At 37.6% G+C, this 26,306-nt stretch overlaps 1 protein-coding gene across 1 annotated transcript in view; it reads left to right on the top strand.

Annotated features, from left to right (window-relative positions):
• PRMT8 (protein arginine methyltransferase 8) overlaps nt 1-24,178 on the top strand; it is a gene marked incomplete at its 5' end in the record, with an annotated part of 50,341 nt that extends 26,163 nt beyond the window's left edge. Inside the window, 6 exons of the mRNA XM_026079947.1 lie at nt 999-1,141; nt 1,554-1,641; nt 5,238-5,353; nt 12,609-12,759; nt 21,299-21,420; nt 23,841-24,178. Coding sequence (XP_025935732.1) covers nt 999-1,141; nt 1,554-1,641; nt 5,238-5,353; nt 12,609-12,759; nt 21,299-21,420; nt 23,841-23,924 — 704 coding nt within the window. The remainder of the gene's footprint in view (nt 1-998; nt 1,142-1,553; nt 1,642-5,237; nt 5,354-12,608; nt 12,760-21,298; nt 21,421-23,840) is intronic.
• Nucleotides 24,179-26,306: the final 2,128 nt, after the last annotated feature.

Here is a 26,306-nt window from a genome sequence, read left to right as displayed (position 1 = left end):
AATTGCATAGTGATCCTGAAAGGAAATAATTGTTACAGCTGAACTACATTTGAACCAGCCTTTCATTTTCCTTTAAGCAAATTATCTATTCTAGTATCAACCAGTTCTGTTCATTGCTTGTTGACCTGCTTTTGCTGTCCCATCCTTCCCCTGTAAGTAGTGTATAGCATTGCCATATGTATAGCATAGCATTTAATGAACTATATTGTATGTCATCTCTGAGGGTCTGGTATACTGCCACACAAAACTTCTAGCAACCTTTTTAAGCTATATTGAACTAATGAGCTGACATACCTGACAAGAACATTTTACAGCAGTCACTTTAGATAACTGTGGAAAGCCATCCAAATCTAAACTGGATAGAAGATTCAGAATGAGAATGCCAGTATGTTATGAGGGATTTAATCATGAAGCAGAAAGGAATGACAAATGATTTTTCATAAGACAACCATGTTTGTACAGACTTTCATGTTCGTATACTGTCAAGCTAGAACTGCCTTTCTCAGTTGAGTCAGAATTTATAGAAAAATTGGTCTCTGTCTCCTCTTTGTGAAACCAGCATGATGTGTTTGAAAAGCAGATGAGAATTAGATCCTAGTTCCATAAATCTCTACTATTGTATGTAACCCTACATTTATGATAAAGGGTGTTTAAAGGATTCTAGGTGGATTCTTTGCATTTCTTGGTCAATGACCTACAAATTTCCAAATTCTAAGGTGCAGGTAAAATGAGATCCTGCAGGTAACCAGGTAAGGCTTGTTGTTTTTGATATATGGGTTTTACTTTGTTTTCTTTTATACTGATGCAATATTACACTCAGCGCAGAAAATTTTAAAGTAGTCAAAAATTCATTGACTCGTGTGGGGTCATGCCTCATCTGTAGGGGGTCAAGAAGAGAATCATATTGCAAAGAAGGGTCAGCCTGACATTCACCAGTAAGGAACTTCTAGTCAGGTGTTTTATCATGTGAAACATATTTCTTTGGATTCTTCTTTCAGTAATCACAATATTTAAAGGTAAAGTGGAAGAAGTTGAATTACCTGTGGATAAAGTAGACATCATCATCAGCGAGTGGATGGGTTACTGTCTTTTCTATGAGTCAATGTTAAACACAGTCATCTTCGCACGAGACAAGTGGCTGGTAGGTGCTCTGCATGTCATACTCCTTGCTGGAGCAAACATCATTTATTTTCTAACTACAAGCCTTCCCTCTCCTACTGTCACCATAAAAAAGACATACCTCCAAGTGCCATTTCTTAGGCTTTAATGGAAAGACTAACAAAGGGAATCTCAGTGATATGGGAGACCTGTAATTTAAAAAAATCTATGCTTTTGAATTATTGTTGGTGCAATTCATATAGACATTATTTATCTATGACATTGCCACAGGCTGCAAGAATTGCAGAATTATTGAAGCTGATATGACAATCTGAAGGAAAACAACAAAGGCATGCAAGGGGTGCTTGTCTGTTTTTTGTACGTGCAGTTCAAAATGTGATATCTTTGTCAGGTGAATAGATTACGAGATCCATTTCCCCACAATTCATCAACAGAAACCTGGAGGGCTAATGTTTCCTGACCGAGCTGCTTTGTACGTGGTAGCAATAGAAGACAGACAGTACAAGGACTTCAAAATTCACTGTAAGTACATGCCTAATAATAATCCTCTTCTATTGTCATTTCCTTATAAATATTTGATATGTAGTAGCCTGCTGTAAGTGCTTGTTTGGCAAAGCTTTGCAAAGAAACAAGAAATCATGTTGGCCAGGCCAGAATTACAACACACACGTGAACACTAAGAAAACTATAGTCTGGAGATTAATTCAGGAAACTTACAGTAATTTAAAATGCATAAGGGAAAGATGCATGAATAAAACATTCTAGACTTTGCTTAAAGTTATAGCGGTATCTCTACCCCTATTTAAAAATGTGGATTTTAGGAGATTTAGTTTTGTTGTTGCTTTGATAAATACATTATCGCACATAACTGCCATTAAAATCTGTAATATTCTCTTGGCATTTGGGTGCTATTTTTTGTTTTTAAATTAACGAGAACAAGAGAAAAATTAATGAAATGCAAATGAATTGTAAAGGTTAAGAAATAAGACTATAAGAACTTATATCTCACTAATACATTTGTCAAGAAGAAAAAACAAATGTAATGCTTTTCTAACTTTGTATTTAAATTTAAGTGAGACTTTTTAAACAAAAAATAAGGATCAGAGTTTTTCATTTTTCTTTGATGGGAAAGGAATTATTATTTTTTTTAAATTCAGACATACAAAATTGACTTTTCCTTTACATTTAAAATGTTTTTTCCTTGAAGTTTCAAAGAATAATTTTTGTTGGAAGTGATCTCTGGAGGTCATCTAGTCAAGCCTCCTGCTCAAAGTAGGGCAGATTTCAGAGTTAGATTAGGTCACTCAGGGCCCTGCCCTGCAGAGTCCAAAGATGGAGATTCCAAAGGCTCTCTGGACACTTGTTCGAATGCTGAACCACCCTTAGGAGGAAACACTTTTCTAAACATCCAATCAGAATTTTTCTTGCTGAAACTTGCATCCATTGTCCTTTGTCATATCTGAAAGGAGTCTGGCTTTTTCTTCTCTTAAGATAGGGCAGACAGCAATTAGATCCCCCCTTAATCCTTTGCTGCCCCAGACTAAGCAAATCCAGTTTTCTGAGACCCTCCTCATATATCAGTATGTGGTTCACCCTCATCACCACATGGTATTACGGCCAGCTTATGTTCAACTTGTTGTCCCTCAGATTCCCCAAGTTCTGAATTTATTTGGTCATAATATTCTTGATAAAATGAACAAGTTCTACATTACTTCACTTTTTTATTTTTGCTTTTTTTTATTTGCTTTTTAGAACTGGTCAATTTGACTTAAAGGCATTTTTTGTTAGGGAAAAAAAATCATTCTCACAAAATTCTGAAGCAGCTTTATTAATTAAAGATACATGCAAAAGCTTGGATAAGTGGTTTCAGCCAACCTATAGATAAAAATACATAACTTCTCTTCCTTTTCCTCTCATTTCCTCTCAGGAAAGAAAGCTTAGTGCTTCTCTAATCAAATTCACTGACAATGTTCATGTACCTTTTCCTCCTTACAAACACGGGCTACACAGAACTGCCAATGCATGTGCCAGAGCCACCTTGGGTCAAAAGCAAACCCAGTGTGGTGGGGCAGTGACAAAAAGTATCTATAAGTGTCAGAGAGAATTATGTCAATTCCTCCCTAAGCACAGCCTAAATTCTTTTGTCAGTTTTATTGGGACCTTGATAGCTAAATTCCTTTAAAAAATCACAGATTCAAAAGGATGTATGAGGCACTCTTTCTGTAAAAGGATCAAGGCCATTTTGACCTAAAAAATTCCCATATACATTCTTCTTTCTTTTGTCCTGCTTCCTTTCTAGACCTTGAGCCTTTTTCTTTTCTCACAGACAAGCCACCTTTTTTCCCACCCGTTCACTTTTTCATCCTTTTAAAATATGTTTCAGATTCTTTTTGTCTTCTAAAATGTTGTTTTTCTTCAAGACACTTTCTTGTCTGATTTCAGCTCTCATTCACCCTTCACTTTTTATACCTCCAGCATTTACTCTTTATCTTCTTTAGTTATTTCTGTCTCACTCCCTAACTTGTCTCTCTTTTCAGTTTATAACTTCTTGATAGTGTCTCCTTACATGTCAATTTTTCGTCTTTCTTTTTGATCTTCTTTCGAGTCTTGCCTTCACATGAAATGCAGGGCCAAGCATTTCATAGGGCACTCAAGAACCACCAGACTGGTTAAGAATTAATGAAATATGAGGCTTCTAAAAAAAAATCTGACTTCTGATTTTTTCAAACTTTTTTACTGCCTCAGAGGACTACTATAGTCATTTAGTCTAATTTCCTACAAAATGCAAAATGTATAATTTTATCTCATAATTCCTGCATCAGGTCTCTGTCTAACAGGGACCAAGGTATTCCGTCGAATAAATGAGATCTCAACAACTCTGTTAAAAAATTCTTTCCTCTTTAATCTTTTCTGAGTAAAATAATCTGAAGTTCCCATATACTCATAATGCCAGGAACTAATGTTTTGATCATCAGCTCCCCTTAAAAGCTGAGAAACTGACAGCCCAATAAAAAGATAACACATAAAAGAACCATTCGTTTCTATATTTGTTGCAATTTAGAAATATGCTCATATTGGTTATATTACCTTTTTGTTCATATCCCACTGGGAACACCAGTAGCTCAAAACCTATGCTCTGAAAAAAAAAGATATTTTAAATTTGCTCACTATTGCTGTTTATCAGTTGCTTGTTTTTTTAAGTGTTCACAGCATTTTTCTAAATGTTCTTCTATTCAGCACAGGCTGTAGGCCACAGCAATGTTTGCGACTTTCAGTTCACATTTTCATATAGAGCACTATTTGAAATGGAACTTGACTTGTATGATTCACAAGACCATAAAAAGATTTCATTTTTTTGGAGGCTTTTGTTTTTATTTTTTTAACAATCTTAGCAGCAGAGCCAGTGTACTTTTCCCCACAGGACCATTTGTTCAAGAAAGAAAACTCAGCAAGACAAGAGGCATTTCTTCGTGCAATAATAAGAATAGCTCAAGTATAGAAGATCAGCACGGCTCTTAAATCATTTAGAAGGAGGATATTTTGCATTTTGTCATGATGTACATGCAGATTAAGGGCTTGATTCCCCAAATACTTAAACAGATCTGTAATTCTACTCCACCCAGTAGCTCTCTTGATGAAACTAAGGCTACTTAAATAATAGAGCATGCAAACAAATGGCTGATCCAACAAATACCTACAAAAAAAGGAAATATTATCCAGAATGGATATGAAAGAGCAGAATACTCCTGATGGCTATTCCCAAGTCTCAATATGAAGTATGGTATGATTCTGGGCAATACTCTCAAATGTCTAAATCCCTGAAAATCATCCACAAATTTCACAGAACACAGTTTTGGGGGTCACCCAAAACCTGAGACCAAAAAGCAAGGGCCACTTACTTGTGAAAAGATATAAATTGATAGGTCATTTTGCCACAATTGCTTCACCTGTAAAATGGCAATGGTAACACAAGCCACTGGGACAGGGAGCAAAGGGTTGAAGAGGAGAGCTGAAAGTTAGCTGATGGTAGAAATACTTTCAAATGGAAGATGCTTTGAAAAATGAAAAAACATTTTATTATTACTACTTATCTTTGACACATCCATTTGCATTGACAGGGTGGGAGAATGTGTACGGCTTTGACATGACCTGTATTAGGGATGTTGCCATGAAGGAGCCTTTGGTGGACATAGTAGATCCAAAGCAAGTGGTGACCAATGCCTGTTTAATAAAGGTTTGGTAATTCCAAATATACCTAATTATGAACGTTTACATCTAACTGTAGCATTCTTTGGAGACCTACTGCTTTTGCTTTACTACTATCTTTGTGTGCTTCTAACCAGCTGCAGAAGCCATCATCATAGAATGCTATCACACTACGAAAACTATACATGTGTTTTTTAAATAGCCAGTACTAATGTGTTGCAAATGCCAAATACCATCAGCTGAGCTAAACATGAGTGTTAATGCCCTGATCACTTATGGAATACCCAAATACAAGATGCTCCTGTGACTTTATACTCATCTGGCTACCATTGTAGTGAAACTGTAACTTCAGACTCTCACAAATTATAAATGTGAAAACACTGGATAAAGTTGTGTTTAGATATGCATTTTAATTGTACTAACTTCTTGTAAATAGAGGTTGAAAATTACTGATGGAAAGATACTGAGGAGAAGAGGTAAATTAATTCTGTTTGCAGTAAAAAGGCTGAAGCATCAGTTTCTGATTTGGTTGGCTGGGATGGAATAATTCTAATTTACTTCAGAGCATGAGATCAGAATTGGACCCTTACTTATTTGTGTAGTCTCCTGATTCATAGCCTTATCCAGAATGTTATTGTGCTCTCCCAGCCCCAACATGTTCCATCTGCAGCCAGAGCTTAACTTGGACCCTGTTCTACATATAAGACAGAAGGGCCACAGCTCACTGTTCACAAGCTCAGTCTAAGAATCCATGGCCTTCAAGAACATATGAAAACTCTGAAATTCCTCCCATGTGGAGAAATCCTCCTCACAGGGAACTACTCACATGAGTAAAGCTATCTGCTTCAATAGCAGTTGTAGGATCAGGTCTGTGAAGCCAAGATGTCACTCATTCATCCCAAAGACTTAGTTCCATTTTTTTCCATGTCACCTTTTGACAGTAACACAGCATCAAGTATTCCTATATATAAAAAGCAAAGATTTACCTTGTTCAAAGCAGCAAAAAAAGTAACAAAAGTAGAAACTCTGCATGAACAGGCATGCATGCACAGTCCTCACTCAGAGAAACACAAGATGGTTGTCTCTAAAAAATGCTTAACGCAAAGCAATTTAAAATCACAATACACAGAAAATAAGAGTTATGTAACTAGAATGACTACATGACATTTATGACAGTTTAAATCAATTTACCACTCTTAAAAAAAGATTTTTAAATGGACTGCATAAAATATGCCTAGAGAGTGAGAGATCAGGTGGCAGAATGGGTTGGCTTCTCTGTTAATAAAAAGTTATGAAAGCTGCATGCCCTTAGCTAAAGTGTAAATCCAAAACCTTTCTAAAAAGGTCTTTGAAAGTAACTGGGTATAAAAAGACAGACAAAATTGTTCAGACTTTTCCTATTCAGATTTTACATTTAGCTCTACAAGGCCTGACATCTTCTGTCCATACACTGAATGATGTTTTATCATGTAATAGCTCCTTGGGAGCAAAAAGGCTTATTACACAAGCAGTCACCGCTCTCAGAAGTTCCAGGATATGTCTCTAATCTCACAAACTGATCACTAAAAAAGAGAAAAATAGTCAGTGTAAGGCAGGAAGTGGGGAGGCTTTTGTTCAAGCTAGCAATATGGAAGCAGAAAAATTGAGGTTTCATTTCTTTTTAAAATTTAGTTTACTTTTGCACATCATTTATTTATATAAAGTGCATTTCTGTGAGCCTGAAAATATCTGTGAATTCAGGAAATAATTTCAGCCTAAGAAATTTGAGAAAAAAATGAGCAATAATGTTTAATTGTCCAAATGTTTTATTATGTCATTTCAAGATGGCATGGCTTATTCATAAGATTAGATTCACAAAGGGATTTTTTGGAGGTGTATTCAACCTGCTTGTTTCGGTGAGCTGACTTAGGGTGCCTACCAGAAGAGTCTAGATCCCCTGCACATCAGTCAGTAGATGGACCAGTCACTAGATGCATTCCTAATGAACGAGTCAGTGATCTGTGCTTCTGTAGTTATTTGAGCTGCTAATTTAGATGTTCTGAATTCTTCTACAAAATCAGTAGAAGATGGCATCATCCACCTGCATGCTATGGTTTGATGACACTCATCTAGAACGTTGGAGACTCAAGTAAAATTTCCCCCATCCTCTTCCAGGGTGGGATGTAATCCAAGTCTTTGAACCTCTCAGGGAACTCTCTAGCAGGTGACCACTAACCCGCAGGTGCACTGAGGGGGATGGAGGAGGGGTGCAAGAAATATGTCTCTCTGATGTGGAAGCAATTCCCCTTTGAATGGTGTCTTAAATATTACCCAGGTTGGTTAGATAAGGAAAATAAATTTCTATCCCAAGGGCAAGAGATTTCTTCTGGCAAATCAGAGCCCTTTCCTTGAACTCCTATCCAAATCAGGCAGGGAAGGCACTGGAACTAAAACATCTTCAATCACAGACAACCACCGAAATCATTAAGGTGTGGGAGGGAGCACCAACATCCTCTCCTGATCTCAGGAAAAGTGCACAAGTCTCCTTCTGAGTGCCTACTGCTCTGAGCAGCACTGCCTGAAAAATGGAATAGTTTGTTTCAGAATGAATGAAATAATTGGGTTCTCTTTTCTGATCCCCTTGTACATTACAGAAATATATTTGGTTTTGGGTTGACCCAAAACATATTTTCCCTTGTTAGTTTTGGTGTCAGCATCAAAAACAACAGCAACAACAACAAATCAATTACACAATTGTAGAAAAGCCTGCAATGAGAAAATGTGGCAAAAACTCACAAAAACAAACATGTAAGAACATGCCATATTCGGTTTACCATAGAAAATACTGTGTGAAAATGCTCCTGAATCTCCTCCCCTATATAACCACACAGAAATACAAAATGAAAAAGCTACCCTTGTGCTCCCATTTGTTCCACACTTCCCAGGAAATGTTTAAAGCCCCTACAGGTCACAACACTACTTTAAGATGTTTAATGGTGTTTAAAGTACTGACTGCCTTCCCTGCACAAAATCTTTCACACAAGTGGTGATTTTTAATGTACATTCTTGTTCATCTGAGAATATAATGCAGTAGCAAAAAACCATGATCCTATATGCTCAAATATTCAGTATTATGAGACATTTCCACCATTCTGGAAATATCACAATTCACCTATATGGAGCCTGATTTCAAAGGATCAACAGTATTTTCTGTAGAAAAATTACTGTTACTCAGAAAGGGATTCAGCCACACAGGTGAGGCACTTGTCCCTGAGCTCCAGTGAATCACATGTTCTTCTCCCACAGTAATCTTGACCCAAGAGGTTTAGGATGAGTCATTCCTCTTTACACTCTGAGACTATCCTCTTGCTTCACTGCAGCTTCAGAAAGCTCCCTAAACACATTCCTTTCTCCCAGGAAAAGCAATCTTCTAAAGAAAAGCAATAAGTACCTATATCACTCATTCTCTGTCTTTTTTATTCTAGGTCATTTTGACTTGTTTCTAGTCTTCAAACACTGTTCTTTGTTTCTTGTTTTTCTCCTCTACTCTTTTCTCCACCTGAAAGGCTCTCTCCCCTCCCCTATAGATGACTTTCTTTGTCACTCTTTTCTCTCTAGCTGTCCTCCCCAAAGTCTTTCTTCTCAGTGTCCTCAAATTTAACTCATTCCCAGCTCTCTCTTGAACAAGCTGCTTATTACCAGTTTCTTTCTCTACTTCACAGACCCTCCATTATCCTCCCAGCTTCTCATGTCATGCTTGCAGGCATCGAAGGGAGAGGAGGAACAGCCCTCTCCCCCACATCTTCCCCCTTCCAAACACTAGTAACTCTCAAGCATTTCCTCCTGTGCAGATGGGAAGGGCTGTCAGAGGAGGGACCCTGGTGAGGAGGCTGAGGCCTCTATTATCTAGAGGCTGTAGCTATGCTCGTTTCCCAGTTATTACATTTACTAGAAAACCAGCATATGCTGCGCCATTTAGTCAAAACAATGTCAGATACTCCATTCTCCACTTCACTGCCCCCACCAAAACAGCCAAAAGTTAATGTTATTCCTCCTTTCCCTATATTAATATCACCAGTTTCCCCACTCCAAAGAAAGAAATGTGTGAATGTGTTTTGGGGACTGACTATTGCATTCTCCTCTCCCCTCATCTCTGTGTGTTTATGTGCACATGACAATATAGGTCATTTTCTCAATTGTTCTCAGTAAAATGGGTTTGGCCCTTTCCCCTTCTTTCCCTGGCAATTAATTTTGCTTCAGATCAGTCCTGTTCCTGAAGCTGACAATACTGCTCCTGCAGATGCTGCCTGTCCTCCAGCTTCTGCTCAACATCTTTACCTCCCATGAGAAGCACTGCCTTCACCATCACACCTTCTGTTTGGGTGGCCATCTCCTCTTTGTCCAAACCAGGACAGGCGGTACAAGGGGAGAGAAAAAAAATAAAAAAATCCTACTCCTCACAGGAATAGACAGGGAGAAAGAAGGCAGTTCACTGAGATTTGAATTGTTACTTGATCTCCCTGCTCACACAGTCCTAACTGAGTAAACTAAGTAGCTGGAAAGAGGATCAAGAAAAGAGGTCTACTTGCATCCCTGTAGCAACCTTAATTAGGACAAGCATGAGGAAATGGGTCAGGCAGCCAGATAACATTTTTCTCATAGGCAAATGAAAAAGTCAGGACTGTTTCTCCCATCAGTTAGGCTGCCTTTAGCTAGGAATGATACCATTGAATCAAGAAATACATAGCAGCTGGCAACACCTCATCTCAGCCTCAGTGTAATCATCCTTATGATTCTAAATGATCTACACATCAATCAGTCCTAAAGCAATTAGTACCACAGGACAGCCCAACAACCATTCTTTATGCTCTTGTGAATATAAAAACTGAATCTCTGACAGTCTCTGTGACAGAGAAACACAGCAGGGGATTATACAGTGTCAGACTCAGTATTTAGCTTATACTTCTAGCACTTTTAATGTTGCTCATCTTAATATCACTTTCTTTTTTTTCAGTGTTCTTAAGAACAATATTTTGACCAGATCCCTGCTTAAGTATGCCCATTTTGTTATTGTTGTTTTTCCCATAAATTATTTATAGTAAAATGTGATAAATCATGACTTTTCCATTCAATGTTATGCACAACAGTATTTATCCCATTTATCCCCCCTGGGTTATTAGCTGTAATTAAGTAACATTTAATGAATGGTAACATTTAATATAAGAATATATAGTAACCAGAGAAAGTTTCAAGGGAGCACCAAAAACAGAGACCAGGCCAGTTTCAAAACTCTACAAATTAATCAATAAACACATTCATCTCCTATCCTGCATAGCAAAAAAGAACTTGCTTCTATTCTTACAAAAAATGACTGCAAAAATGATACCTCTTACCCAGCACATCTGTTCATTATTTCTGAGACATTTCATCCAAATTCTCTAATAAAAATATTTCCTACTGCTTTTGATTACAGTTTACCCTGCAGAGCCAAAATAGCTCAGAAAGAGGGAGCTAGATACCTTTTTTATGTCTCATCAGCAGACTTTACTCTAAGTTCTCCACTGTCATACCACTGAAAAGCCACCAAATATGGTGGAAGTCAACAGCTACAGCCACCACTCCAGTCTAGGTTGTTAGAGATAATTTTGCAGGGTGCTATGGATTTTTAACCTCTGCAACCTGAGCAGATTTCATAAATTCTCATTCCTATTCTGTTTTTTTCTTTCCTTGTTTTTTTTTTTTTTTGAGGAAAAAATACGTTTTGAGGCTACCACAGCTTTAAATTAGACCACTTGTAAGTATGAGTCACTTGTAAACACTGATGATGCAGTTTGCCATGACCTTTGCAATATAATAGAATCATTTTCATTAGGGGAAAATTTTTCTTGAGCAATATTGCTAATCAAATAGGCCAAAACAATAGCTCACTTAAGGAAGACATAAGCTGTCTTACCATAAGTTTTCAAACTCTCAGAAATGTAAGATATGTGGTCCATGCAAAGAGTTCAATAACTGAAATATAGATGCATATTTTGGTGTCTATTGTCATAGACTTCTCTTGGATTATAGAATGTAACTGCCGAAATAGAGAGTCCTCTATTCTACATGGACGTTCTAGATTCTGCTCTGCATTACCCCAGTATAAGTCTAAAGTAATGCCAGTGAAGTCAGTGATTGATTTCTGGTTTATGCTGGTGTGATAGAGGAAGTTTGTATTTTTGTTTACAGAACAAACATTTATCTCTCTGTATGCAAGAACAGTTCTGTTGTTAAAACTGACTTTCTTCTTCCTGATAATAGAGAGAAAAATATTTTGGGGATATCTGGCTCTTTCCAAATGTACCCTGACAAGGGTCCACAATAGGGACAGTGAAGCCAGGTACACCTAGGAGGATATCAGAAACTATACCAGCAGGAAAGATTTCCCATAGACTTAATATACTCCCTGTCATGAGTACTGGTCTTTGAAGTATCCCAGACAAAAGCAGCACTGTACATGAATGGAGAAAACTCAGATCATTCTAAAGCACTCAGCTTAAGCCTTGGTAAAGCATTCAGTTTAAGCCAACAATAAGATTTAAATATCATTGGAAGTAAGCAATCTTGGAGACTGCATCATTGCTCCCAAACACTGCACTCAAGCCATATTAAGATTTACATGATTTGCTTCTGTGTCCTTGAAGAGTAAAATCCTTAAGTCTACTGTATGGAATCCATATTTGACACCAGATTAAAAAGCATGACCAGCAGACAGCAGGGCCTGTCATGCCTCAAATGTTTTGACTGCTTAACATGACACAGTCAATGCATATTCCTTTCCAGAGGAAGTAAGAGATGCCCACATCAGAAGCTTATTTTTATTAAAAACCCAATTCTGCCATCTTTCCTCATGCTGAGTAAGGCTGACAGTCCCTGGTGATGAGAGGTCTTAGAACTGGGACCCTTCCCACATCTGTTTTGCCTCTATTTGTCAAAGCACATTTTTACCTTGATTTCTGCTAACTCTCACAACTCCTCCCTTCCATCCCAAAGGGCACACTCGCTTCTCTGACTAGCCTTTCTGTCATTGGCTGTTTTTTCTGGTTTAATAATTTTCCCTTCTGGGTCATTTACTGATGATATGATACACTCAAATATACCACTGATTTCTTGAAGTGTAAAGGATTGCCTGTTGTCTTTATTGCAGATCATTAAATAAAATGCTTAAATACCTCATTTAACACTTGAAACAGATAAAATGCCCTAGCCTAGAACAGTCACAGACATCTGCATGTAAATGATCTTTTTATTTCTTCTCAAAATAGGAAGTAGATATTTATACAGTGAAGACTGAAGAATTGGCATTCACTTCTGCATTCTGCCTCCAAATTCAGCGTAATGATTACATTCATGCCTTGGTCACCTATTTTAATATTGAATTTACAAAGTGCCACAAGAAAATGGGATTTTCTACAGGTAATCTGTACTTCTTTTCATTTCTATTTATATCAGTATATTGATGCTATTGATCAGATGGTACATGAGAATTTACTGTACCACTAAGTTTTTATTTCAGTAATAAAAACTATTGTCATTTGGGAGGAGTGGGAGCAGGATGAGGAAAAGACAACTGCTTGCAGGAATTCTGCAAAAGCAGTGGCAGCATTTCACAGTGGCTATCAGCTTAGAACTCCATGGACATTATGACCCAGGAGTTCATGCCCATCACTAGGTGGATCTCGACGCTATGAGTGGCCGGTTTCTCAAACTAGACAGGGGCTGTTGCCTCTGTAAGAGATATCAACTCTGGTCCCAGGTTCCCCCAAATCTGAAACAACAAAACTCTTGTTTCTCTCAGAGTCTACAAAACCACCATTTTTTTCCAAGATATAACCTCACACATACTACTTATGTAATTTGGCTCTAAGAACCTAAATGCGAAACTCTTACTTACCCTGGTGAGCAGACACTTAATGGAATAACCCCATTCCTGTGAGTGATTGCTTACCACAGTGAGTAAACCAGCCAGTGTTGCAGCACACATAAAAAGTTCATGATTGCTTTAATGAAGAGAACAATAAAATATAGTTGGCTCTGATTGTCCTTAGTACCATTGTACAACTCAAAGTAGTGTAAATGGGGTCTGATATAAGTTAAATATGATTAGAAATCTCTCTGCTTTTTTTATCCCCCTCAAAGGACCTCTCAACCCTTAATTGAGAAAGGTCAAAGCTGAAAGTACTTCGTTAAAATACGTATTTATATTTGATTCTAAAAGTACTGCCATATGGATGATGTTCTTTGGTGCCTCGTATTCTTATCTTTTTCAGTAACCATACTTCCCTGGTCATTCTATATAAATATTATGCCATAGTATTTCCCACACCATAATAGACAGCAGTATGTGCTGGGAAATGAAGTGTAATCTGAAGTATTACTCCTGTGAGGCACACCAGTGGCATCCTGAAGTGATAATTTTTTGAGTTCTTGCTGAAATATTTCATGTAATTTTGAAAACACTTTGGATTTTAGGCATTTGTTTTTCCACAGAATGCTGACTTTTTCAGCAGAAGGTAGCCCATTAATCTTTTCTAAAAGGTAACATAATCAAACCTCCAGTTTTATGTAAAAAATAGCTTTAAAGAAGGGTGTAATTGCTGTGTTGTGATTTTTAACTGAAAAACACGTTAGTAAAGGAAGTCTGCTTATATTGCCAGAACCACATGAAAGGTCTTTAATAGCAGCGAGGATGTGGCTTTACCTGTAAAGGAATGATGGAATGTGTTTATTTATGTGTGTGCATATGAACATATATGTGTCTTTTAAGACACATCTGTTGAATAGACTAGGAGATTTGGTTAAGGCTTGCCAGGCAAATGTGTCCAATCAGCAAATCTGGCTCTCAAACCCAGTTATTCTTTGCTTGACTGTTAGGCTTCCCAGGGAATAGGTATCAAAAACAGCGAGGAGAAGGACCCGCAAGACCAGTTTAGACATCATGAGTGCTCCCACAAGGAGTTGCTTGTTCACAGAGTAGACTGACATGGATTTGCTCCAGTATCAGTGTAGCAAAGGGTGGGAGGGCTAAAGACTTTCTTGATTCTTGGGTGTTTGGAGTAAAGAGGGTTCACTCTGGAATGGGGACAGAAAAAAATCTGCTAGACCACCAGCATGCCCCAGGCTGGCTTAGCTTCCCTTAGCACATGGGAAATGAGCACTTGAGGAAGAGGAGAAGATAACCAGTATCAGGGAGAAGAGACTGAATTTGAACAAAAACTTAGAGCAGATATCAAGTTTTCTTAATGTTTTCCTTCCTCCAATTGCAGAGAAGTTTTTGCATACTCACCACAACTTGCAAAGTTATATGCATGGTGTTATGTGCCTGCCTTTCACAGAAAAAGAGGAGAAAGGATTCGCACACTCCAATATTTCTGCACTTGCATCAAGAACTGGAATCATCATCAGTGCTTGAAAACCTTGAGGAACATACCTAGTTCCTCTAATATCTGTAGCTTCCATGGGCTGCTACTTCAGAGGTTTTGGATGCTTATTCATACTTCCATGCTAGGATTCCTTCAGCTTTGATGCCTTGCCCTTTCTCATCGTTCTTTCTCCAGCTGGATCTTGTAGCTGCTGGTGGCTTAGCATCCTTGGAAACTTGCTTGGAGAGGCTTCCTATGTCTCCAAATTCTATCTCCAATCATTTAGCAAGTGCTACGTTTCCCCTGTTGAATGCTTCTCTTTGGTTGGTTGCCAGTTCCCTGAACATCTTACCTTAGCAACTATCGTCTCCAGTGGGCTGTATGGCCCACCAAAGTAGAAAGGCTGGACACCATTGCTTGCCAATGAGGAAGAACCGCTAACTACATATCCAGGCAAAGTTAATTCCTTAAGATTTCCGAATGCATGGCTGAGTGTTTTGTGGTTTTGATGAGGATTATTTATTAAACCCTGGCCCTCTTTGGTGCCAATGAGGCTACAGCTACATCACCAAATAAAGCAGACCCGGGAACCACTCCGGTCTTGAAGTTAGGGGGAACCAATGGGCCCAGTACTTGGTTCAGGGTCTCCTCTGGGTCCCCTGTGGTGCCTCTCCAATTGCCCTAAGACAATTATTATTTGTTTGGAGAGGGCTAATTTTTATTCAAAGTATCTAAAATAATGGGAGATCTGTTCTGCAGCCCATTGGACAGGTAGATTTGTTATACTGTGAAACTGATAAGAGTACAAGAGTCTTGCCTCAGGGTGTGCCATGAGGACTACAGGGACATATATAAATCTGTGGGACCAGACAGGAGGCACCCATGTGCTCTGAGAGAGCTGGTCAATGTCATTGTAAGGTTGCTCTCTATCATCTTTAAAAGGTCGTGGTGATCAGGGAAGGTTCTTGATGAATAGAAAAAGCAGATGTCACACCCATCTTTGAGAAGGGCAGTAAGGAGGATGCAGGGAACTTCAGGCTGGTCAACCTCACCTCAGTCTCTGGAAAGGTTATGGAGCAAATCTACCTGGAAACTATTTCCAGCTATATGAAAGACAGGAAGGTGATTGCGAACAGGTAGCATGGATTCACCAAGGCCAAATCATGCCTGACTAACCTGATGCCTTCTGCCATGGGATGACTAGATGTGTGGATAAGGGAGAGCAATGGATATTGAAGCCCTTAACTTTAGCAAGGCCCTAGACACAATCTCCCACAGTATCCTTACATCTAAGTTAGTGAGATGCAGCCTGGGTAAGTGGAAAACTACGTGGGTGAAAAAATGGCTGGACTGTCGACTCAAAGTGTGGTGATTAGCAGCCAAAGCCCAAGCAGAGGCCAGTTGCTAGTGGCTCCCACAGGGGGACAAATAGTAAGGCCAATATTGTTCCACATCTTCATTAATGACCTGGATGATGAGCTGGAGTGAACTCTCAGCAAATTTGTAGAGGAGCAGTTCACATGCTGCAGAGCAAGAGCTGCTATTTAGAGGGACCGACACAGGCTGGAAAATGGGCTGACAAAACCCTTATGAAGTTTAACAATGGCAAATGCAAATTTCTGAAACCAAGACCAAATGACCCCATGTAATAATACAGTTTGGGGCTGACTGGTTAGAACATCTTTGGATAGACTGTCTCTGGATAGAACAGCTTTGCTGAAAAAGACCCATGGGTCCTGATGGACAACAAATTGTACATAAGTCAGCAGTGGGCCATTGCAGCAAAGATGGCCAATCACATCCTGAGCTGTATTAGCAAGAGTCTAGACAACAGTTAAGGGAAGTGATTCTCCACTTCTGCACAGCAGTTATGAAACTGCATGTGAATTACTAGATCTGGTTTTGGGCTGCCCAGTACGAAAAGATATTGGCCTATTGGAACAAGTCTTGGGCAGTTACCAAGATTGTCAGTGATGGGAGCACATGGCACACAAAGAAAGGCTGAGAGAACTGGCCCGTTCAACCTGGAGAAAAAAAAAAGAGAGGGATCTTATTGCTATGACTTCTTTATGGTAGAGAAAATGGAACCATTCTCTCTCAGAGGTACACAGTGGAAGAATGAGAGGTAATGGACACCGGTTGGAACACAAGAAATTTGATATAAGGCAAAAAAAAATTACCATGATGGTGATCAAATACTGGAACAGGTGTCCAGGCAAGTTGTATAATCTCGATCTTTTGAGATATCCAAAACTCAGCTGGAGCAACCTGTTCTAACTGGTCCCAGTGCTTGATTTTGCTTCCTAGACCTATTTATTTAGTGACATAGATGAAGGTAAAAGAATAACTAAACAAACAGTGCTACCACCCTACATTTCTCATGTTGCCGTACCTCAGCTGTGCTATAGGGGCAGCTGTACACTGGTCAGAGGTGGCACTTCTTATCGGGAAACAGAAGCACATCATGATAGAGTGAGGTGCAGAGCAAGTCTTTCTGTAGAAAGGCTGTTTGATTCACTGCGACAGAAGGAATAGACACCACTGTCTAGAATACTGGTCTAGATCTTCAGCCAGTGTCCATTAGCAGAGTTCTACTGAATTCAGAAAAACAATGTGTTTTGATAGTACATGGAGAAGTGCCACTTCACTTTTTTTTTAATTACAAGGAAAATAAGTGTGTGATTTGGAGCAGACTTGAAGGTCTATGCCTACATTCCACACACCCCATTCATCTAGCACAAGCTTCCAGATATGTCAGACTTTTCTAAAGAAGATAATTCTGCATGAATGCATGAACATGTGTGTGTGTGTGTACAAGGATCCAGTTATGTTCTAAAAGAAAATGTAGGTGAAGGTTAGTTTAGCTCTAGCGTGTTTCCACTTAGAAATTTTACAGAGACAAGTCTAGTGGGAAAACGGCATCTGGATCTGAACTCCTGCATGCAGACGTCTCCATTTAGCAACTGAGTTTAACAGTCTTACCAAGGAAGAATCATCACCATTAAGACTGTCTAGGTGCAAAGCCAGGAACCATTTGGTAAAATAGTTTTCCTTTGGAAGATATCAGTTTGCCAACACAGTTCCCAACAAAACTTTGGTTTGAATCAGTCTTCTGATTCTAGATTTTTGCAAAAAAGATTTTTTAAGAACCCATATCTTGGCAGTTTTAAAATGAAATACTTCATTTTTTTCCCAATCACAAAGGCTTTTCTAAAGTAAAACAGTTTTTTGAAAGGCTGACATTAAAATGAAATGGTTCTGCTGGAAGGCCTTGCAAACATGGGCGCAAGCTCATTAGTATTCTCGTAAGTCAGACTTCACCCTGATATGGGGTTTGGGCATGGAGAAATTTTGCAGATGCTGATAGCACAAGGAAAACAGTTCCCATACAGATCTAATTAAGACTTTAAAAGTTCCATTTGACTTCCCTGGGGTAGTTAAAAGGCACACATTTCCTGGTATAGATGTAATTGCATCACAATAAACTTACATTTAGCACTATAATCTATTTCTGTAGGTGAATAAACTGTATTCATACCAAGCATGTTTATAGAGGTGTAACTGCATGTACACCAGGGCAGGTAGCAAGGTAACTATCCCAGAAAAAAAGGAAAAATCAAATGATTAATTGAAAATTTAAATAAATAGATAAATACAGTCTATGTTTGTACTGGGTCTCAAATTTTTTTTCCCTTCACCACATAAATTTGATTATGTTGTTGGGATCTCACTGAATGTAGGGTAACAACATTGGAAGAAACTCAGTTTGGCTTGTCACAGGCTGTTGCATGTTTTTGCTGAAGAGCACACTGAATACAGGTCACTGTCCTCAGCAGATGATAGCAACTTAAATTGGATCGTCTTAGAAAAAAGGAAGATTCTGGCTGCCACAGTCCAAATGATAGGCATTTATCTATCTTTTATAGAATAACATATATACAATAAAAAATTTATAACATTATAGAATAGAAATCCTTGAATTCTTAAGTGGCTCTCTTCTTTCTGTCTGCTCTCACTGTCCTTAGCCCCTCCAAAAGCACAAGCTTTGATTAAGTTGGCAAGAAAAAAACAGATACAGATATATAAACAGCCCTTGTGACATTCTAGGATTCCTAATATTCAGGGAAATGAACTTTGGGATTCCTTCTTTGAATACAGTATTGAATATAGGGCCTAGGTAACTTTTACTGTGCTATGCTTATAAAGCAAGTCTCATTGTAGTTTATATCACCTCCTTCTTTCAGAGAATTGTCTTTCCTGCCTCCCTAATATTACTAGCCTCTTACCCCAGGATAAGAACAGAGTGATTTGTTTGGAATAAGTGGATCAGAACCACTGAACAAGACTGATTACCATGAATCTCAACTATGAGAATGCATGGTAGTTTACATAGGTAGCATCTCTAGGGAAGCTATGCAAAAATGTTAAGGGAAAGCCTGTTTAGCTCAGTTTGCCAGGTTTTTGTTATTTTAGATTTCAAAGCTACCTCCATCTACCTCATTAGGTGATTTGATAACTCCATGCATCCCACATCATCCCACACCAGTTTTATGTCTGTTTGACTTCGATTACACATTATTTACTCATGTTAGGGAATAGCCAGCTCTATGTGCTTTGAGATGGATGAAGATAAGTATCCACTGTCTATAGGTGCTATCAAAACTTAAAGGAAGTAATTAGATGCTGAATTTTAATAGCATAAGATCAACACAGATGTTATGATAAACAGAAATTGACAAGTTTTTAGGATAGAAAAGTGATTGTTCTTTTTATTTATTAATCAGATTTTTTTTAGCCAGAAGAAAAAAAAGGAAGTGGCTCTTAAGTTGATACCAAAAGCTGAAGAGTCCCATAATTAGTTAATTCTTTGCATTATATTACTAACCAGAGACAAATGAGAAACATTTTCTATTTAATGCTTCTAATCTGAGGCCTGTAGATGGTTCTATGATATAGATTAAGGGAAAATCTCTCCCCCCAAGTTTTACAGCGTAAATTGACTGCAAAGAAAAAGAATGAGAGAAAAGAAATATTTTGCAATGGGAAACTAAATCAAATAGATTCTACCAAGTGACTTTTCTAATTTCCCAGGTGGTTGTTCTATTAAATATTGTTAAGAAGTTATTAGCATGATTCAAGATAGTGGGCCCATGTCAGCATCAGAAAAGTGATTGGGGAAAGACATGGAAGAAAAATAAATTCTTCAGGGGCTATTTCCCTAGGTCAGGAAGTCTCTGTATAGCCGTTCTTACATTCCTAGGTGCTCAGAACTACAAGAATGCTAGACATGACATAACCAATGCAAGTTCACTTGGCACTGCTCAAAGATCTGAATTTAAATCAGAAATAAAAACAAATAAGTAAAACAAAATCCTAACATAACAAAAGAGTAAGGATAGCCAAAATACATGGCCCCATTCAGTCAAAGTTTTCAAGTATAGCAAATAGAGAATAGAACAAATTAAGTCCTGATAAGCCAATCCTACATAATCAATAGGGAAAAGACTGTGGAGATCAAGTACCTAAATAAGCTAACACCGCAAGGGCGTTATAATAAAAAGACATTTCCTGAGATCTGCTACTATAGAACAGTCCATTAAATATCATATAATCCTATTATATGGTATTAAAAACCATATAATTCTATACTACAGCTCTCTCTGGCTTGAAAACACAAGCTTTTCTGAACAGAAAGTAGGGCAAAATTGGAGGTCCAGGTTTGAAGTGGGAGTGCAAAGTGTGTGGCTGTCCTCCTCAGTATCTCTAACCTACTTAGTCCTCTTCCAAACATATTGAGCAGCACTGGGTTTCGGGGGGAAAAAAATCTGGATACAGAATAGTTGTCTAGTGCATGCTCAGGCCTGAAGACAGATATGAAGTGAAGAGGATGTATTCACCTCTAAAGACACAGTTAAATACCTGAAATACTTCTGCATAAGAAGCCCAGATTTAATCAAGACAAACATTTGGCAGAATTTATCTTTCACTTATAAACTTAAAGGACATAAAATTTATTCTACTGGAAATTCGTTTAGACTAGTATCCATCTCTGGCAGTCACCCATGGCATATGACCTTAGAAAGACTAAAAACAGATCAAAAGGGCAATGCCCTTTTTTCCCAGATGTATCCTCCTGGAAAAATAAAATCTGTTGTATCAGGATCATGAGTCAGAGGTTTCAGCCGTGTGATTCTTATTAATAGTTTTCGATGGACCTTTCTTCCATGGTTTTGTGTAATTGTTTTTAGAACTAACTTAGACTTCTGACATTCAAAATACTTTGTGGCAAAGATTTCCACAATTTTAATGTGTTTGTGTTGAAAAGAAAGCAGTGTCCAAAATACCCAGTAACCTTTTTTGTGGAATCTTTATTGCTGAGTGTGACTCACTTCTGACATATTCCAGTAAAAATCCTAAGACAACCCACTGAAAGTCAATAGAACTGTGTTGCTGTGAAGCATGTTTGTTATTGTAGTGTATGAGTTAAAGCGTCCAATGAGAAAGGGAGCTTTTTTCAGTTGTTTCACAAGTCTAATTTGATCTGTAAGACAATGACCAAATTTCTATAAATAATGCCCATATTTATTTTCTAGCACCTGATGCTCCCTATACCCACTGGAAGCAAACTGTCTTCTACTTAGAGGACTATTTAACTGTGAGACGAGGGGAAGAAATCTATGGGACTATATCCATGAAACCAAATGCAAAAAATGTGGTGAGTCAGCATCACTGCTTCTAATTCTCAACTCTATTGATGACAAACTATAATCAGCAATAAATAAAATGAGTATAAATAACACAATGAGCATGATAAAGGCTCTAAATTCATGTTAATTAATAAGAGCTCTAGTCACAGCCTTAACCAAGGCTGGTGAAAACAATGGTAATGCAATGTTAATGATCCAGAACTCAGCTAGCAAACAAGCTAGCAGGGGAAGGAAGAAAGGATCCAGCTACATCAAAAAATCAGCTAGCTGTCCTCTGCAGTCAGTCTGGATCATGTTTTGTGACACAGGCAGGAAAGGCTCTCTTTAAAATCAGTGGTAATTCCTCCCTGCCAACACAGGATGATCAGGAGTAACTACTTTCAGTTCAACATCTGTAGGCAGATTTCCAAAAAAACTCAGTGCCCAAGAACTCTCCTTTATGGAATTAAGAAAAAAAATTTCAATTCAACTTCTGTATGAACTCACCAATCAAATGACATGCTTGATATCTATTTTTCATTGCTGAAATAAGAGTCTCTGTGATGAGAACATTTACTAACACATTAGGTGCTTTTGTCTTACGCAAACATCATAGTATCACCATTGAATGTTATGTATATGTACCGGTAAATGCAAGCTGTAATAATGAGCAGTCAAATTTTCAAAAAAAGGATTTAAAATTTTTTGTTTTTCTTAAAGGTGGTTGCTGGCCCATGAGTATTTTTTAAGGCATGCCATTTCAGAATCTGTCCCTCATGACTGTCAGAATGCAACTCACAGGACCTAACTGAAGATGTAAGAAAAGCAGTGAAACAGCCCCCAGTGGACTAAACATTTCTCTTGTAGAATTGGTTGAAAATTTTCTGTGGAAAAATTCAATTTGCAATTGCATCAAAATTTGTTTAAAAAAATTGACTTTCCACAGAAAATATTAATGTTTTATTTAAGACTAAAGCTAAAACATGACGCATATCATGCTGTAATGACTGGTGAGAGCTGTAGTTCCACCTTCTCAATTTCTCTGCTAGGGTTCAATCCTTTCCCCTCAGCAAATATGTCACTGATTCAGCACCTCTTTTACCTTGAGGGGACTGTGAGATATGGTCTGATGGAAGACCTGTGCCGATATAGGAGAGCAAGACATGAGAACTATGACTCCTGGGAGAAACAGTGGCGTCATTTTCTGCTGAAAAACTTAAGTAAAACTCCTTCATTTTCTATTACAATATGCAACCAGCAAAATAACTTAGTAACAATCCACTCATGCAACTGCTACGACTGTAGGAATCTTCCATTCCTTGGCTGCAGCAAATCTTAACATTGCATTACCTTCTTCTTTTGCTTCTATTTTGCTTTTCTGTACCAAAAATGTGATATTAGATACTATAAATACTAAAAATATCATATTAGATACTAGAATGTTTACACTGATGGCAAGTGGCAACCTGATCTCTCTTGCAGGTGGTACAGAGGGCTGGGATCCCATTGTGAATGTACAGTATACAGATCCATAGCTTTTGTCAAACATATAGGCAAAATAAGCAACAGTCTTGAGTATTCTTGTTTTCACAGTAGTGGCGATACAGCTGAAGAAATAAACACAAAAGAAATGGCATTAAAACACATTTAAGCCTGAAGCTTACCCCTTACCACAACAGTAGAGGAGAAGAATCTGTTTCCCACTGTATGCTGTCCTTGGGGACTGGATTGTTTTCTTTCAGGCTGAATGTATTATTACTCTTTTCTTTTGGGGGAAGAGAAAGAATGCACTTCAAATTGGCTTGCTTAGCAGTAAGCACCTGAGAACAGATTTAGGTGCTTGTATAAAAGTGTTCTTAATAGTTATCACAAGACTGACCACCTTTCAGTTCTCTTGGTTTCAAAACAATTTGCTAGTGCTAGTGGTTTGTTCTTCTGAAGCACAAGTCCTTTTAGAAGCCTGTACAGAGACAGCTTCATTCTGTAGGGCTATGTAGTGTCTCTCTCCAAACAACATGTGAATATAAGATAAAGAGCAACTGACTGAGGGCTTGTCTACAGTTGGAAATTTACCAGAACATCTATTCTGGAACAACTCTTAGTGTAGATGATCTATGCCCTAGAGTGAGAGTCTCAATGGGGCAAACCCTTAAAGAATTATTCAAGCATACTTACACTATCATAGCATTGCAGGAGCTTCCTAGTTGTAGCCAGGCCACTAAAGCAAGTTTGAGAAGAATATGCAAAGATGCCATAAACATAGATTATATGAGGAATGCTTCCTACATCCTGCTTCTTCAGTGTTAGCAACATTTAAAAACAAAAGAAATTTAAAAACACAGTAGTCATCTGAGTCTGCAATTTTCTTCAGCCTGAGTAATCATAACTGAATTCATACACCAAGCTACTTACAGTCTTACTTACAAGTTACATTTAAATCTTATTACAGCGCGACCTGGATTTCTCAGTAGACTTGGATTTTAAAGGACAGCTATGTGAAACATCAGTATCTAATGACTACAAAATGCGCTAGCAAGAAACCTTTCAGAGAGATGAAAAGGAGAATGGCATCAAGTCTTGAACTGCTGAACTTCAAGCTAGGAATAACGGTTTGCAAGACTATCATATTAGATACTAGAATGTTTAGTCTGATGGAAAGTGGTAACTTGATCTTTCTTGCAGGTAGTACAGAGGGCTGGGTTCCCACTGTGAATGTACAGTATACAGAACTATAGCTTTTGTCAAACATATAGGCAAAATAAGCAACAGTCTTGAGAATTCTGGTTAGCTTTAGGATGGCAGAAGATGCGTATACAAATTGTACTACTTCCTGTGAATTTCTGGTTCTTCCAAGCTTTGCATGTTACAGGCGATTAGGGCAGTCTCTTTACTGTAGAAGACCACTACAACACATTGCCATGGTAGTATTATTGAACTTATATTTAATATAAATATACTATATATATATGTATATATATATATATTGTACACGAGAAAAATTTTGTTGCTTCATAATAGGAATTAGTTTTGTGATTATTTACTTCTCATTATACAGTTACAGAAAAATAATGATGGTACTTCTGGCGCTACTTTAGGCACTGGCATGGTCCAGCTTTCATTCGCTGTCTAAAATTATAGCTATGCAAAGTATAAGAGCTGCAAGTTAATAGAAAGATGAACAGCTATTTTTTAGAATATCATTTGGAAAATATGGATCATTAATTTTAAAATTTATCTTCACAAGTGGATGTTTGCCAGAGCTTTTAAGAGCATTAGCTTTTTATCCTTGAAAATATTTTGTGGTGAGTTTTTATAGCTGGATTTTGCATTGCATGAGACCCTCTGAAATCAGACACTTTTGGTATTTAAATGTGATGAATGTAAAGTCTCTAAAATGGTGAGTAATTCATGTTTCTTGGCCATGCCATATTTCAGTTCTCCTTTCCACAAGATTCTTAATACAAAATCATCTTCAAAAAACAATAGGGAATTGGTGTTTACTTTTGTTGATGATTTAGATAAGTCAATTTAAATTGCAAATACTAGTTTTAAGAGTGCAGTGGTTTTTCTTGTTGGAACAAGATAATGTCTTTCAAAAAATGTCTGTAGCTTCTGATACTACTAAAATGTCTGTAGCGTCCCCATTCCCTTAAACTCATTGTTTTTCTTTCAATATCTTCTGCTTAGCGTTAAAATATTAATTGTTTATAACCCGTGATATGTATCTATCAAGTTTTTTTACTATATGGATGTTGACCATTTAATCACATGTAATTCATCAAAAACTGCGTCACTGGCCTTATCCATACATCTGCCAGTCTCCATGGCATTAGTCACTAAATCATGTTCTCATCATGTATTGGATGAGATTGACTAGCTTTTTGCCTAAAAAGTCTTTGCAATTACCTGAAAATGAAGCAGACTAGAAGATGTGAGGAGGATGTGAGGAATGCTGCTCATTAGTAAGCTTTTTGTAGGTTCTTGTTTTGCCAGTATAAGATCGCCAGCTTTTCACTTTCTAGAAAGCTATTTATATTGCTGTTCCTGTCATTAAAAAACTGTACAGTACCTCCATTTTCTTATGGTCTAAAGATTATGGTCTAGGGATCCTAGTACATGGTATCTATCTATGTAGAATGAAATTAAACCATAATTCAGCAGCAAAGTACACTGTTTGCAGCATAGTTCATCACAGTTCTTTTAAAGCACTTTTCTTTCATTTGCTTGGGATGGGGATAAACATATTTCCTAACAAAATGACTAGGATCTTATCCTTCAAATATTATTGTCAGTTTCAAGGGATCACTCATAACTAGGTCAGCTGCTTTCTGAGTGGTAGGTTGGATCAGAAAATGTCCAGAAGTCACTTTCCACCAGCATTTCTGTGATTCTAGGATTTCAAGGTAAGAAATTCTATGGGATTTCTTTCTCTGCCCCCTCCATTTATATAAAGATATATGATATTCGCTGTATATAATGAAGAATTAGTCTCTGCTTTAAGAAAGACAATGAATCAATCACTCTCTTCTTTACCTTAAAATATGTTTCACCTAAAGTTGCAACTGCAATAATTTGTCAGTGTTTTAGTTTAATGCACAACATGCATCAAACCCTGACATTTAACACTTACTACTCATATTAAAAATACATATTAAAAATATTAAAAATACATATATATGTTTTCATTTCAACCTTTTTCTGACAACATTGTAGGTGGCTCAATTTATATGGATTAAACTCAGTGTGACAGAAAGGACAATCTGTCTGTGTTGTATAATCAGTAACTTCAAGTACTGTGCATGTTGGCAGATGGTAGCATGTTCTTTGTGATCACAAAGCACTACAAGCCAAATTTTTAAAAATATATAAATAAAGCTTAACAAAAAAAGATTTACTTATCAAAAGCATGTTCCAG

Source organism: Apteryx rowi, unplaced genomic scaffold (genome assembly GCF_003343035.1).
Source record: "Apteryx rowi isolate R43461 unplaced genomic scaffold, aptRow1 scaffold_506, whole genome shotgun sequence".
In the NCBI taxonomy this organism is placed as follows: domain Eukaryota; kingdom Metazoa; phylum Chordata; class Aves; order Apterygiformes; family Apterygidae; genus Apteryx; species Apteryx rowi.
Note: the sequence above shows the minus strand (reverse complement) of the source record. Positions and strands in the feature narration are given on the sequence as shown.